Raw genomic sequence first — 16,607 nt, forward strand, 5'->3', positions numbered from 1 at the left:
GATATGACATCATCAACCCATCGAATGAATATCCACGAAGATATGCCAAGAACTGTTTCACCAGAATAATGCAAATCTTTAAAATTCAAAAACATCAATATTTGGTATCCAATTTTGATAAAAATTTCAACATTTTGCTTTGTGAATTGAATTTTACTCTATTTAGATTAATTGATTGATTGATAACGAATTTATTCATTCAAATATTTTAACAAAGTTACAAAGTAAAGCAAAATATAATATAACATTTTGAAATGAAATAGGAACCTTCTGGAAAGCAAAGCTTGTTATCGAAGGTTTCCTTCAATGAATAAGACATATTAATGCAAAAAAAACAATATATATCTATATATAATATATACAAATCATATCGTTCTTGTTGAAGTTCAAAATATATATAATATACAAGTCATCATATCTTTCTTGTAAAATCATATGTAAATCCTTGTTAAATATGTATATTTTTTACATATTCTCCCAAGTAAAAGATAAACAAGGCTGGATTATATTACAAGATATGAAGAAAAGTGAAAAGGACACACAAGACAAAACGTTACGAAAATAGGACGTGACAGAACGGTATTCAATTCAATTCAATTCAATTCTTTTATTTCATTTCCATTCAAAACATAATACAAAGTAATATAAACCAATACAAATCAAATACAATTTTACAGAAGGGCATTCTTACTTCGAAAAAAAAACAGTATAATATAGAGCATAAATGGATATGGAAATGAGGGGGATCCACTAAAAAGCAAAGCTTGTAAAATTGTGGATCCCCCTTGGAAAAGAAGAAATTATAGTCGACTTACTATATGCGGACATGCATGTATTACAGGAAAGAAAAAGAGAAAAAGAAATCATATTGACGGAAACATAAAAACTGAACAAATGCAAAGCTTTTCACACAAAGAGGTCTTCGTTGTAAAGGACATGTTGTGCAAGACAGGAAAAAAACAGAGAGAGGGGATGACAAGACGTAGAAGACAAGACAAAACAAGAGACAGGACAGTAGAAGACAACTAGTTTTTAAAAAGGAGTAAAACTAAGAATGGGAAAGGCCTGACCATGAACCAGCTTGATCTGGTGAAATAACAAAGGATATGACTGGACAATACAGATGAAAAAAGATAAAATAAAAGTGAAAAATGTAAGGATTATAATCAAGATAATGAAGTGTTAGTTCCGTTGAGAAGAATTATAGGAATTAAGCAGGATACGTTTGAGTTTACGTTTGAATGAATTCAAGGAGACACTGTCTTTAACATTATTAGCGAGTGAGTTCCAGAATTTAGGACCGTTGAATAGGAATGTATTTTTGGCCAGTAAAGTTCTGTAAAGTGGGATGTGAAGTTCGTCAGAGTGTCTCGTGGGGTAGTTATGATAAAATTTATTTTTAGGGAACATGGCATCAAAAATATGGGGAAGTGCATTATTATTATAACTATACATGAAGTGCCCTAGCTGTAGTAAATACAGGTCTTTGACTTTCAACAGTTTACTTTCTAGAAAAAGTGGGTCCGTATGAGAACGGAAACGTGTACTATGAATAATACGAAGTGCTTTCTTTTGCAAAAGCAACAATTTATCTAATAAATATTGATGGGTATCGCCCCAAATAAGAATCCCATAGTTCAAATAAGGCAAGATTAAGGATGAGTAGAGCATGATTAATGATGTGGAGGGAATGCAAAATTTTAGCCTATTAATAATACCAATATTTCGTGAAATTATTTTGGATATATTTTCAATATGATTTTCCAAGAAAGTTTACTGTCAACTGTTATTCCAAGAAATTTGGTGTAAGGTACCATTTCTAATGGGGTATTATCAAATATAATGTTCATCGGTAACTTGTCTATGGAATTACTAAATAACATGTATTTTGTTTTGTTAAGGTTCAAAGATAATCGATTGGCTCTTATCCACTCAGTAACATTAATAAGTTCAGAATTAATAACATCAACTAAAGTTTGTGGATTCTGATGAGAAAAAAATAAGGTCGAATCATCTGCAAACAAGATAAGGGATAATATTTTGGATGATCTACAGAAATCATTTATATAAATTGTGAAAAGAAGTGGGCCCAATAAGCTACCCTTGGGGACTCCACAGTTAACATATTTCAAATTGGAGTTATGATCTTTAACAAACACGTATTGTTGTCTGTTAAGTAGGTAGCTCCTGAACCACTCCAAGGCCTTCCCTCGCACACCATAGTGAGATATTTTTTTAAGTAGGATTTCATGATTAATGGTATCGAAGGCCTTGGAGTAGTCCAGGAAAATACCCACAAGGTGACTAGATTTGTCTAGAGCATTGACTACTTTGTTGACAAAATTCATCAGGGCATGAGTGGTGTTGTGCTTGTCGCGAAACCCAAATTGAACATCAGATAAAATATTATGCATTGACAAAAATTTTTCTGTTCTGACGTATACTATTCTTTCAAGGATCTTAGAAAATGTGGACAAAAGAGAAATAGGTCGGTAATTACCGACATCCAACTTATCACCTTTTTTTAAATAAAGTAATTACCTTGGCTATCTTCATTTGATTTGGTACTGTACCATTTTCTAAGGAAAGGTTGAATATATGCACCAGCGGGGAAACAATAGAATTTATTACGGATTTTAAAATAAAATTATTAATTTCATCAAAGCCAGGGCTTTTTTTTATTTTTCAAACCAGATACTATATCAATAACTTCTTGATTATATGTTGGAGCAAAAAATATTAAATTTGGATTAGGCGGGCCGAGAAAGTCCGAAAAACTTTTCGTCGCGGGAGGAATATCTTTAGCTAGATTTACGCCAATGGAAGAGAAATGGTTATTAAAAATATTTGAAAGGTTGTCACCATCATCAACAATGACATTATTAAATCTAATTTTGGAAATACATGATTTATTATTGGAGAGATTCTTGGTCTGTTTTAGAACCTTCCATGTGTTTTGCATGTCGTTTTTATATAGAGCCAACTGCCTCGCAAAGTAATTTTTCTTTTCAATGCGTAATATTTTAGTAAGTGTATTCTTATAAGATGTGTATTTTATTTTTGATTGTTCTGTACCTTTCATTTTGAATTTATAAAATAAGTTATTTTTTCTATTAATCGAACGTAAGATAGATGGCGATATCCATGGTGACTTAGAAATCGTTTTGTATGTATTACGCTTATCTTTTTTAAGGGTATATGCAGGTCTAATTTCTCATTTATTATATTCATAAAAAGGTTAAAGGACGCATTAACATCTACAGAATTGTATACAACTGACCAGTCGACATTATCCAAAGAAGCACTTAGACTGGCTGTATTTTCGTGCGTAGGTCTACGTCTTCGTTGTTGGGAGTGTATCGGTCTAATTGGTCGTCTTAATGAAAAATGAGTAAGAATCGGGAAATGGTCCGTCATGTCAGAAAGTATTATAAAAGAATCGGGAGGGGGGAGAATGTCGCAGAAAATATTGTCAATAAGTGTAGCAGTTTCATTAACTACACGAGTTGGTTTAGAAATCAGAGGCAAGAAGGAGGCCGAAAAAAAAGGTTCAAGAAAATCTTGAGATATATTGTTGTGTTTCAATAAATCAATGTTAAAATCACCTATAAATATTACATCCTTATTAACGAGAGCTGGATTATTTGTTGTTTGGGAAAGGTACGTTAGAAAGTCATTTGTATTTGAGTTTGGGGGTCTATAAACTACACCAATAATCATATTTTTACTACCAGGAATATTAATTTCAATAAATAGAGATTCTACAGTGGCGTTCATGGAGTTAAGATAATCACAAACCGTATACTCGTAGTCATGTGAAATATAGAACGCTACCCCACCCCAGGTCTGTCTTCTCGGTTATTCATTACGAAATCATATCCGTTAAGAGAAAATTGATGGTTAGAATCACACGATATCCATGTCTCAGTAAGGCCAATTAAAGAAAAGGGGCATTTTTTAGAATTTGAAGTGTTATTCAAAAGTAACTGAAGTTCATCAAAATGTTTATTTAAACTTTTTATATTAGCATGCATTATGCTGAATGTATCGTCGTTAAATTTTTTGTAAGATTATTTACCTGATGTTGCGTAATATACTCAGAAGAAGGATTTTGCAATATGTTATGATCCTGTTCAAAATCGAGATCTAATTCTTCCGAAGCTAAATTTATATTATTAGTAACAAAATTATCATAAAATGAAGGATCCATTGGGTTGTTAAGTACAGTATCCTGAGGTCTCAATTCGCTGAAGAGGTCATCATTATCCAATGATGTAAATGGAAACTGAGGTGTATTGTCTATGCTAAGAAGTCAGTACATATCCGAAAGTGTTGTGTTATGTCCAATAAAGTGTCGGTCAAGGTCATATAAGAGGCAGTAAAGCAAAGTAACAAAGTGAGGGGAGAAGGCAAAGAACACAAAACACATATAGAACATGAAGAAGGACGAGGAGGCGCAACACAAAGGATTCTTACGCAAAAACGAGAACGTAGGGCAAAGACCTCTAAGTGTGAACGATGCAAAGTCAGTGAGAACGGAACGATTATCGAAACAGACATTGGCGGAGGAGATAAAGTGAGAAGCTCCAAAATAAAATAAAATGTACTGAGATACACCTATAAAATAGTACATTCAAATATCAAGATATAATTTCAAATACGTATAGTGAGTAAAGAATAAAGGAATACGACATACATGGCATGATTATTGAACATATTTGAGCACAAGTCTTCTAATAATATTTGCATTCTAATAATTGAACAAGAGTACCAATCACCAAATACTCAGAAATTATTTCATAGTTGTGGCAAGAGCGAACAAAAACAAAGTCAATGAGTTGAAAGAAGGGGACATGCCCAACATGTTGAAATGTCAAATGGATAATAAAAAAGGAAGATTGTCATTTAATGTTAATAAAAGTAATTATTAACAAGAGGCAGGCATTTCCTTTTCAAGTATTGTGTAAACAAAATGTGGATTATTCAACTTGTAATCCATAGTAAAACTGACAACAAAAAGTGATGCAAGCATGCCTGGCATGATCAAGAGCAAGTAAACACAGATTATTTTTTTTTATATATATATAATTGGGTAATGCTAATGTTACAAAAATATGGAAGTCAAAATTTGCATTAATCGAGACTGAAGACATTGTAGTTCATGATTTGCATAACTCAGACGCTGTTTTATGATCTTGCAAGATACTGAAACATGTGAGGGATATAACATGCATGGCATGATAAATTAACGTAATCAAACAGGTCCTTTATGTATTCTGAGAAACAATCAGGAATACCAAATTCACAGTAATTATTTTAAAGATGTGGCAAGAGTGAACAAAAAGTTAGGAGTTCAGCATGGACCCATCCACGCAGGATCATCCATTGCTACGAGGGAGGGGGGGGGGGGCGCTGAGACAATGCTAAGCAAAAACAGAAAAATCCCCCGTGGATGGGACCATGGAGTTATAACAATTGAAGGAGAGGTCATGCCCAGCATGTTCAAACACCAAATGGATAATATTAAAGGAATATTGCCATTGGTGAAACAGCCATTGGAAATTATCACAAAGTGCAGACATTACCATAATCAAGCATTTTTTTTAAACAAGGTGTTGATTATTCAATTGGAAAACGATAGTATAATAGACGAATAATGAGGCAGCATGCTTGACATGGTCAAGAGCAAATAACAAAGATCTTTACTCATAAAATTGGGTAATGTTAATGTTACAAGAATAAAAGAGTAAGTCAAGCATGGCATTAATCGAAACTGAAGACATTTGTAGTATATGATTTGTTTATCTTTGGCGAACGGTACAAGAACAAGACATGACAAAAAATATACCAAAACAAGACAGACGAAATATTACAACAGACAAATAAAAAAAACAACAACAACAAAACAAAGGAAAAAAACGAGTAAAAAAGAATTTAAAAAAATCTGCACAGGTAGAGATATGAATATCTCCAGTCTGGACAATCCCTTTAAGTTACGCCTATCATTGTTCCCTTCATCTATTTATTTCACAATATACAGTGTGTATTAAAAAAGTTTACACTAGGAAAAAATCCTGTAAAATTATACATTAGTTATATCCGGAAGATTTTTTTCCACATTTTAACACAGATCCATTTAAGTAAATGACGAAATAACTGTCGAAAAATAGTTCCGCTTGTGTGAGTATCACTTACTTTTGAAGTTAGTGAAAAATTATTTGCGCAGAACTTTGAAATACTTAAGCGAATAAAAGTAGACCTTAGTCATGAAGATCACATGGAACTTAGCTAGTAAAATTTATTTGAAGATATATTTTTACCTTTTATAAATTGTTTCCTTGCCCAAAACACTTTGAAGAGTGTCATTGCGCCCCACCCCGCTCCCCCACACACCGAGGCCATTGTGACGAGATTTGCTTTACACTGATCTATGATTTACATGAAGTGGATCAGGCTTGATTTTCATTTTGTTAATTATTTCAAGCTTCGGGAAAGTGTGGAGAAACAAACATTAAAGGAAAAATGAAATGTAAACCCACTTTGAACGGCAAAAAATTATTGAAAAAAAATGCTGGAGATGTCTGATACAAACTTTTGTTTAGATTCAGTTATGTCCTCAGATCCAGCTGGCACAAAAAGGTTAAAAGTTGTGCTTAATAAGTGATAGCATTTTGATTTGGGTGGCAAAGTTGATACAAAATGGTTGAATGTATCCGTTTTATTTCAATTGACTAAAAGTGCAAGGGAAATATGTAACAAAATATTTCGCAGGGTAAGTTTGAAATCGCCCTTTCCCCTTGACACAGCGTGAAAACGAGCATTTCTGCGCAAACAGATTTCTGCGAGCTTTACTAAAATGAACAGTGCTCACTCAAGTGTAACTTTCTGTAAGAACTTTTACTTTCATTGGATAGATGAGACCCAAATCCAAGAATATAAGTAAGAAAATTACCAACATGTTGTACATTTTCTAATTCCCAGGGCATGTAAATTACGTTGGGTTTTTATGAGAGTACCTTCCATCTCGTAAGGGACAATTCTATTAACAAACACCAAGCGTCAGAACGTCGTGGGCACCAACACTTTGCATTGTTAGTATGCGAAGGCCCCCTTTGTTCAGATTTGTGACCACCGCTCTCTCAGTGTACCGTTTTCACAAAATCATGACCCATCAAATACAAAGGGTACAACACCTATTTTACCCAAGTTTCGGAGTTTAGATATTCATGCACGAAATCCTCGGTGATGTAGGGATTGGGTTTCATTTTTTTTCCTTGCAAATTTCAGTTCTAGGTCTAGCCTAAATTTTTTGGTGACTTGCAGGTACATGTGTAGCATGAGATGGATGCCGGGGGCGGTCAAATGTATTGCTATACACATGCGTGACCAAATTATTTCCCAACACCCTCTGAACGATTTTTTTTTGTCTCTGTGTGCAAAATAACCCCCTTAACAAGTTTTTCGTTGGCTTTATTTACAAATTTAGACCCCTAAACAAGTTGTCGCCAGAATATGACCCCCGGGGAAAAAACGTACCATAAACACGTTTGGCTAGTCTTTTTATAAAAAAAAAACTTTGGAAAAAACATACCGTATGTTTGACCCCGCCCCGCGATTGACCGTTGACCAGTCTTTAAAAACCCCCTTTTGCTTAAAGAAATTGTGTTTTTGATACCCTTAACGGGCTTATTTCGAAAGGGTGGGTGCTGTCGCGTTAGGGTGCGTCAACGCGAACGCGAAGATTCGTCCAAAGCCCCCCCCCCCCCGGTTTGGCCGAAAGGGTGCGTTGGGAGCGCCACGTCGCGTCGCGTTCACTGGAACACGCCCTTTCGTCCAAAGCCCCCCCCCCCCCCGGTTTGGACGAAAGGGTGTGTTTAATAATAAAGAATAAATAAATACAAATATTTATAAGAAAGCTAAACAAACAAAAAAGACGAGTGATATGTGAAATTTGCATAGGAACATAAATCATCATATGGCACAAACATTCTTTTTAAGGTAAAAAAAAAACAATGACGGCATGCTGCATGAGGATTTTTCGGTGGAAATGTTTTATGGTGTAATATTGATACATGTAAAAATTATGACTGATTTTAAGGTTCTTTCAAATAAAAAAAGTAACTTACCTTCAATTTTATACTTTGCAGGTGTGTATTTATTACAAAGGAAAACATTCGTATACCAGGAGATATTTGGTGTCCCCCAAATTATAAAACTTACGGCAGATGTGTCCTGGAAGGGCAAGGCCAAAATTGATGTCGGGTCAGCATTCACAACGTTTAACTCTTTAGACCCTACCTTACTATATTTTACACTTGAGACCCTGCCTCAGTATATTTTGTGAGATGTATCTGTTGTGTATGTGTGCGTATTGTGTGTATAATAATAATAATATGTGCGTGTTGTTTGTATAATAAAAATAATAATAATAATAATACTTATAATAATGATAATAATAATAATTTTCACCCCAAAGAGTGAATTTATGGAAATTAATTTGAAGTGAAAAATTGGCGCCAAGTGGCTTATTGCAAGGGTGGGTATCTGATTTTATTATCATTATCATTATCATTATTATTATTATTATTATCATAATTATTCTTAGTTGAACTTTTCTTTCTTTTCCTCAAATTGTCAATGCTTTAAATGATTGAAAATCCACTTTTTTACGTGCAAATTGGCAATGTTTGACAAAATACCTTATATTCAGCTTTCTTATAAATATTTGTATTTATTTATTCATTATTATTAAACACACCCTTTCGTCCAAACGGGGGGGGGGGGGGGCTTTGGACGAAAGGGCGCATTCCAGTGAACGCGACGCGACGTGGCGCTCCCAACGCACCCTTTCGGCCAAATCGGGGGGGGGGGGGCTTTGGACGAATCTTCGCGTTCGCTTTGACGCACCCTAACGCGACAGCACCCACCCTTTCGACATAAGCCCCCTTAACGAGTGCACGCGCGGCCCGCGTCCAAAAGTGAAAAAACATCCTCTTTAAACGCATTTTTTTTCGGGGGGGGGGGGGTCAAGCATGTGTACAGCAATATATTTGACCCCCGGAGGGATGAGTGTTCCTTACCACAATCCCGCAATGGTTAGAAGAGCCATGCTGCAAGACATGCAGCGTCGACATCGGGGGTACAGTGGAAACGTTAAATGTGTTGATGTAAAATATTTCGATGAATAATGGGTTAAACAGAGATTAAAAATAGGCAGATGATATGTCAATGCCAGTCAATCACAAAAGGTTGAAAGATATAACATTTCTCTAAGATTTGAAAGTTTACACTTTGGTGAAATATAAACTTTATAACAAAGTTGGTTTCGTGCATGTACAGTACATTAATACCCCAAAATTTGAAAAAATTAGGTTTTGCACCCTTTGCCTTCGATGGATCATAAATCTGTGACTCGTGATAGTTGTGACACAAGCAAGGTGTCAACTGAAAGTTGATGAATTACCCAGTCATGTAAAATAAAAATCACAAGAATAAATCATGTAGTCTTGATAGAGGTGACCTTTGAACTTCGGTTGTTTTTTTTAACACCCTGTATCCTTTGAATCATTTAATTTCACTAATTGTGGCATGCCTACTAAAATTATTGCACACACCAACCCTATGCGGATATTGAGTGGATCTATCTACTAGCAACGCTGCAAAGTGTTGACGCCCTCTTTATTCATTGGACCAAAACTGGACGAGGAACTTACCTATTGATGCTGTCAACTTGGACGCTTAAACGTGAATAATTTGCGGGAAACTCAATGAAGGGTCGAGTAGGCGCAGAAGAAAACAAATCACTCCTATAATAGATTTTGCCATCTTCAGCTGGATCGGAATACGTGAAGTAGATGTGCCTTCTCACTGCGTCGATACTAAAAGAATTTACAGCTGAAAAAAACAACAATGACTTTAAGGTAAATGAATAGCTCGGCAAGGTGTTAGTTGCCACCTTTCGCAATCCTCACGGACGCTAACATTAGGGTCCTCTAACCCAAAAGTTAACGCTTAAGCCTTGGTCACATTTGCACTACGGCGGCCGTACGGCGAGTCGAAGACAGCCGTTTTGTTAATCTTAATTCAAACCACATATACGTAGTAGGATAAAAAATGTTAAAACGGCTGTTTTCGACTCGCCGTACGGCCGCCGTAGAGCAAATGTGACCAGGGTATTAATCATACACTTGATTTTTAAGATTGACTGTACATTATAGTCAATACACTCTAACATAGAAAACTGCTCTACAATCAATGCTAAGCTTTGTGTTACAGGGTGGTTACAGGCCCTTCAGATCTGCTTTTCGTGTGCAAAATTATTTCCTGCGACACCCGCACCATACATGCATGTACATTACGACTGATGGCTGGAGATATTCGAAATGCAGGACCTACAATACATTATGACATGAATAAGAAAGTGGTTTTTAAAACAAATAGATTACATATTGAGTGAGGAAAAAGCAACTGATTTAAGGCTTAGATACACATCATTACAGTCCATCGAATCGATATTGCATTTAATGTGGATCATTGGTGGATCTCTGGCAATCGACTCCATGGACCAGATCACCTCTCCAGCCGAAACCATTTCGCATGTGCTGATTATGTACACAGCATGTATAACACGTACCAGTCGAATTTGGGGGGGGGGGGTTCTTTTGTTTACTCCTACCAGGGGCGTAGATAGCGGGGGGGGGATGGGGGGATGCATCCCCCCAGAATTTTAGGTGGGGGGGATGGTGTGTACAATCATCCCCCCCCCAGGTTTCTGTGGGGGAAGAAGCAAAACTATACAGTAATAAAGCAATGAATGCTAGTTAAAATCAATCAATAATAATAGCAGTAATAATCATAGCAGCTTTTAAGCTGTTGTACATGTATAGCTTCACACATTTGTATACTTTCTCACATACGTGTACTGTATCGAAGCAATAGCTTTGATCCAGCTGAGGCATGACGGCTTGTCATTGTTCAAAACCCACCTTCACCCGACAAAGGTAATTGGTATAGTGTCGAAAATCTGTCTTTCTGACGGTCAATCGGATCTCGGTCGGCCTAGCCACTGGCCCGTCTCTGTGGTCTAGTGGTTAAGGCACCGGCGTTCAAAGCTGGGGGCCCGGGTTCGATTCCCGGCGGAGACATTTTTTCGGCATAACCAATTTTTCCAAAGGGTAGATAGCTCTGGGGAACCTTGATTTAAGCTACGTCTACCATTGTTCTCTTCATCCATTTCTTTGCAATATTTAAATAAAAGAGTTGCCAAAGCTGTTGTACATGTATAGCTTCACACATTTATATATATATATATATATATATATATATATATATATATATATATATATATATATATATATATATATATATATATATATATATGTATATATATATATATGTATATATATATATATATATAAGTGTGTGTGTGTGTGTATATATAAATATATATATATATATTATATATATATACATATATATATAAAGTATGACCCAGCTAGGGATCATCCCCCCCAGGTCTAAGGACCTGTCTACGCCACTGACTCCTACACGAACGATATGCCTCTAGCACACAATGTAATGGGCATTATGTTTTACTTTCCCTAGAAATGGGATTAGATTCGTTTTCCCGGGGGGACCACTTCCATTGATGAGTGGACACCAGGCACGACCAACGGTTTCGAAAAGCACCCTAAACAAGGAAAGCAAGGCTTTTCCAGCTTATAAAAATGCATCTCGTAACAAGTAATTAGCTTCTGAAACCCTACAAGTATTGAAACACATACTCCTTTTCAGTATTTTAAACATCGTTTTTAACACCCTTATAACGTTTCATAGGCATATGCGAATCGCAGCCATGGCGTAATTTCCTTCAGCAAGAAAGTGATCCACAATGTGCTGCACTCAACCCAGGTGATGCAAATGTGTACCGGTAGGAAGTAATTCTTTAAAAAGCTATTACTTATTATTTGTACTACGCTTTTCCCATTGGGCCCAAACCGCTTACAATGAATTAATTAAATGTAACATTTTAACAACTACAAAGTACGAAAGAGATGAGTATTTCGCGCTCGCACTATTTAGATAGGGCTTATAGATAATTACACTTTTTATGATGTTTTATAAGAATAAAGCGTAGAAATGACTAATACGACATCGGCGTTTTGTCCCCCCCACCCCCACTGCCCTTATTTTTCACGAGCAAGAAAAAAGAGAAAAGCAAAGGGATGAGGGTGAAATACAGGCCTATCATTTTCGAAAAATGTTATGTCAAAATCTATCAAAACTTTGATTTTTGTGATAAAAATGTTGAAATTTTTTCTCAAACGCTTCGCTCGCAACTTCTTATTAATACTTACGTGATACGCTGTATTGAGCCCCCTCAAAATTTTTGGCCCATTACCCCACTGGGACAACCCCTTCAAAAAACAAATTAAAATCAACTTTGAGCGGCCGATTGGGGTAAATATGGGTGAAACAAATTTGGCCCCCCCCCTATTGCCAAGAGCTTGATTTGCCCCTACAAATCTTTACGAAACCCAGAATTCGATCATAATTTGTATGTCACCATAGCATAAGATCATTCGTTTTGGCAATCTTCGAAGTGGCGTAGTATACGGGGGGGGCAGGGGGGCACGTGCCCCTCCCTGAGATTTGGTTTGGCCCCCTGACAAAAATTGACAGAGAAAAAAAGGGGGAGAAAGAAAGAAAAAAATAAAATCACACCCCAAAAAGGTGTTGTGATTTCTTGTTTGTAGATCAAAAACAGAAAATTGAATCAAAAATACTTTTGGGCTTTTTCTGATTTCTTATTCTAAATTTGTGTTTTTACATATCAAAAACACGCTTTCCGCTACGTGATTCTGTTTGGAAAAACGCAGACAGCGAAAACGAAATCGGAAACTCGCTTTCCACTTCCTGTTCTGTGATTTTGTTTTCGCACAGCCAACAGCCATCTCGAATACGGTTTCTCTAGCTCGTCTCTGAGCCGACTTGTCCTTTCTTTCAAGTATATTAAAGAGCGCCCTCTACGTTGTCGATCGTTATACACGTGCATGTTGACCGGCAGGACTTTGGTTGGATATTGAATATTCGATATTCAAACTGTGAAATTGGTTTGATATTTAGGTTCGATATTCAAATGCGTGTGAAGTTGGACCAATATTCGATATAAAAGAAATAAAGGGTTTTTGAAGGCTTTAGGGGGTTTAACAGGTGAAGCGCGTCTCGGGCAACCACACTGGCATGCCCAAGTGCGAGAACATTTAGGGGATAAACTTCAGTGAATAAAAGGGCATAAAACTTTTTTTTCGTCGAGGGGCCCACAAGGATATCCCGACGGCTTAGACCGGGAAAAAACGTATCCTAACTTGTAGAACTCGACTCGGGCAATCGGATAAACACTAGCTTCACCCGGCGCATGCACATTTATGTGGCTCAAATTAACAAAATTTAAGGAATAAAGGCTAAGCCGTCGGGTTATCCCTGGGGCCCTTTGAATTTTTTTTTTTGCTTTATTCCTGTATTTTTGTTAATTTTGGGCGTAGAAATGACTGAACATTATTCAAAGCCGATATAACGTCACCTTTATACCACATTTTGATTGGCTACTTAAAACATATCTGTAAAAAGACAAATTACGCTAAACAATGTGGAGTATATAAACTTTGTGTTTTGTGTTACTTTAAGATTGACTAGGGTCAATGTTTGTTTATGCTTCTCACATGCCTAAAAAGTGTGTATCAGATCCTGAAAATAATTCTACGGCATCAAAATTATCATTAGATTAAAAAAAATGTTAAAAAATTAACCTAGCTTGCTTTATCAATCTGTGTAGACTTGGGTAAAACGCGGAGTATAAAAACACCACGAATGTATCACCATGAGGAGGGTTTTGGCGGAAAATTTCAAGTAACTTTTATCTCTTGGAGAGGGGTGAGTATCCCTTGTATGCGTTATCAACCTTCATATTGAATGTTTTGTTTACATTTATGCCCAATATCCATGCCATTTTCATTGAATGAAAGGGGAATCGTCTTCACCGTGCAAAAATGAACGGCAATATGTACATCCCACACTAGACGGGTCAATATATGGTTTGACCCGGAACTTATAGCAACAAATGATTTTTCAACTGTTTCTGGCAGTATTTGACCTCAGGAATAACATACTTAAAATCTACCAAAATCCACCAATGGGAAAGTAGATATTTTCAAGATGGCGTCCAAGATGGCCGCCATTCACTGAAAATGGATATAGCTCACTCATTATCAACCCTAGAATCCTGCTTCGGTTCATATTTCGTGGTCCAGGGGGTAAATGAATTCATTGATACAAGTTAGAGTAATATTACCATTCCAGGGTACTATGAAAATCCAAGATGGCGCCCAAAATGGCTGCCGTAGGCTAAACAATGCACAAATCATTTATTACTCATTGAGTGGCTTTAACTTGGTTTCTATTCAATGGTTTTAATGGTGAAGTAGTACATCGCGACAAGTTACAGCCAGGTGTCTTGTGTGTTCAAAAATCCAAGATGGCTTCCCCAAAATTGAGTTTAAAATGGCTTTAATACTTAAAATGGACATAGCTCATTTTTCATATTCACCTTATTTTGGCGTCTATACCACGGTTCAAATTGTCAAAAAATACATTGGGACAAGTTACAAGGACAGTCAGTGGTCCGGTAAGTTAAGAAATCCAAGATGGCTTACAAAAATGGAGTAAAAAAAATGCTGTTGCTACTTTAAAAAAAACGAACATAGTTTGTTCAATATCCGGGAATATGATTTTTGTGCCTATAACATGTGTAAATGGGTCAAATAATACATTGGGATAAGTTACAAGGACGATGGGTGGTCAAGTATGTCCAAAAGTCCACGGTGGCTTTAAAAATAGTATAAATTAACCGCTGGTACTTACAAATGGACATATTTCAGGTAATATCCGTCAAGGGCATATGATTTTGATGTCTATACCATGGTTTTAAAAGTCAGAAAATTAGAAACAAGGACAGTCAGTGATCCAGTTTATCGAAAATCCAAGATGGTTTCCCAAAATAGAGAGCACAATGACTGCTGTTACTTTAAAAATGGACATAGTTCATTTAAAATCCACCTAGGAGATGTGATTTCGGTGTCCACACTATGGTTTCATGGTTAAAATAATACGTTTAGACTAGTTACATTGATATGCAGTTGTCCATTTGCCTAAAAATCCAAGAGGGTTTTTAGAAAAGGCATCTAAAACGACTCATATCACTCAATAATAACAATAATATTAGGCATTTATATAGCGCCATCTATCTAGAAATATTCTATTCCGCGGTGCGTTATTATTATTATTACCCCAGCTTCAGCTCTAGCTGCCTTTCAGCGCTCATGCAGGGAATTAATAATGCCGGGTACCCATTCACCTCACCTGGGTCGAGTGCAGCACAATGTGGATAAATTTCTTGCTGAAGGAAATTACGCCATGGCTGGGATTCGAACACACGACCCTCTGTTTCAAAGTCAGAAGACTTATCCACTGGGCCACTACGCTCCAATGGTAAGAGTTCTACAATAGCTATCTGTAAGAAATAATGTTGGTGTGTAAATTGTGGTATTAAGGATCAAATAATACATTCGGACAAATAGCAAGGATGGTTAGTGTTACATTTCGTAAACAAAGTAAAAAAAATCCATGGTGGATTCTAAATTTTCATAAAAAATGGGTGCTGTTACCAACTCATGATACAATATGATAACTTATCCCCATGATGTAGATGCCAAGATTATTTATCACAGGTGGATATCGTTTGAACTATGTCAATTTTTAAGTGACAACAATCACTTTGGAACCCATTTTTTAAACCAACTTGGATTTTAAGGCAAATGGATAACTGCATATCATGGTAACCAGTCCCAAAGTATTTTTTGACCCTTGAAACCCTAGTGTAGACACCAAAATAATATCCCCAAGTAACAACGGTCATTTAAAACCTCAATTTTTAAAGCTATCTTCGATTTTTTGACATACCTGACACCTGACTGTCCTTTCAACTTAACCCAATATGTTACTTGACCCTTTAAGCTCTAGTTTATACACCAAAATCATACATCCAAGGTGTATTTCTAATAAACTATGTATACTTTTAAGTAACAACAGTGAATTTACACCATTTTTTTGAAGTTACCTTTAATTTTTTTTTAAAACAAACAATTGAATGGTCTTGTAACTTACCCTTTAAACCATTGTTTAGACACCAAACTCATATTTCCCAGACAGATATTGAACAAACTATGTCTTTTATAAGTAACATCATACATTTTTATACTCCATTTTTTGAAGCCATCTTGGAATTGTTTACATACTAGACCAGTGACTGTCATTTTAACTTGTCCTAATATTTCATTTGACCCTTGAAACCATATTTTAGACACCGACATCATATCTCACAGGTGGATATAAGATGAGCTATGCCACTTTTATTTATCAGCAGCCATTCTAGAATCAATTTTTGGAAGCCATAATGGATTTCTGGTGATACCAAACCACTGACTGTCCTTAAAACTTGTCCTTATCTATTATTTTGACCCTTGAAAGCAGTGGTTTAGACACCAAAATCG

The 16,607-nt window shown here is 36.1% G+C and overlaps 1 protein-coding gene across 1 annotated transcript in view; it reads right to left on the reverse strand.

The window, feature by feature from the left end:
- The window catches only part of LOC121419764, a 42,223-nt gene that overhangs the window by 12,238 nt on the left and 13,378 nt on the right, over window positions 1-16,607 (reverse strand). Inside the window, exon 3 of the mRNA XM_041614220.1 lies at window positions 9,714-9,894. Coding sequence (XP_041470154.1) covers window positions 9,714-9,894 — 181 coding nt within the window. The remainder of the gene's footprint in view (window positions 1-9,713; window positions 9,895-16,607) is intronic.

Source organism: Lytechinus variegatus, chromosome 8, assembly GCF_018143015.1.
Source record: "Lytechinus variegatus isolate NC3 chromosome 8, Lvar_3.0, whole genome shotgun sequence".
Taxonomy (NCBI): Eukaryota; Metazoa; Echinodermata; class Echinoidea; order Temnopleuroida; family Toxopneustidae; genus Lytechinus; species Lytechinus variegatus.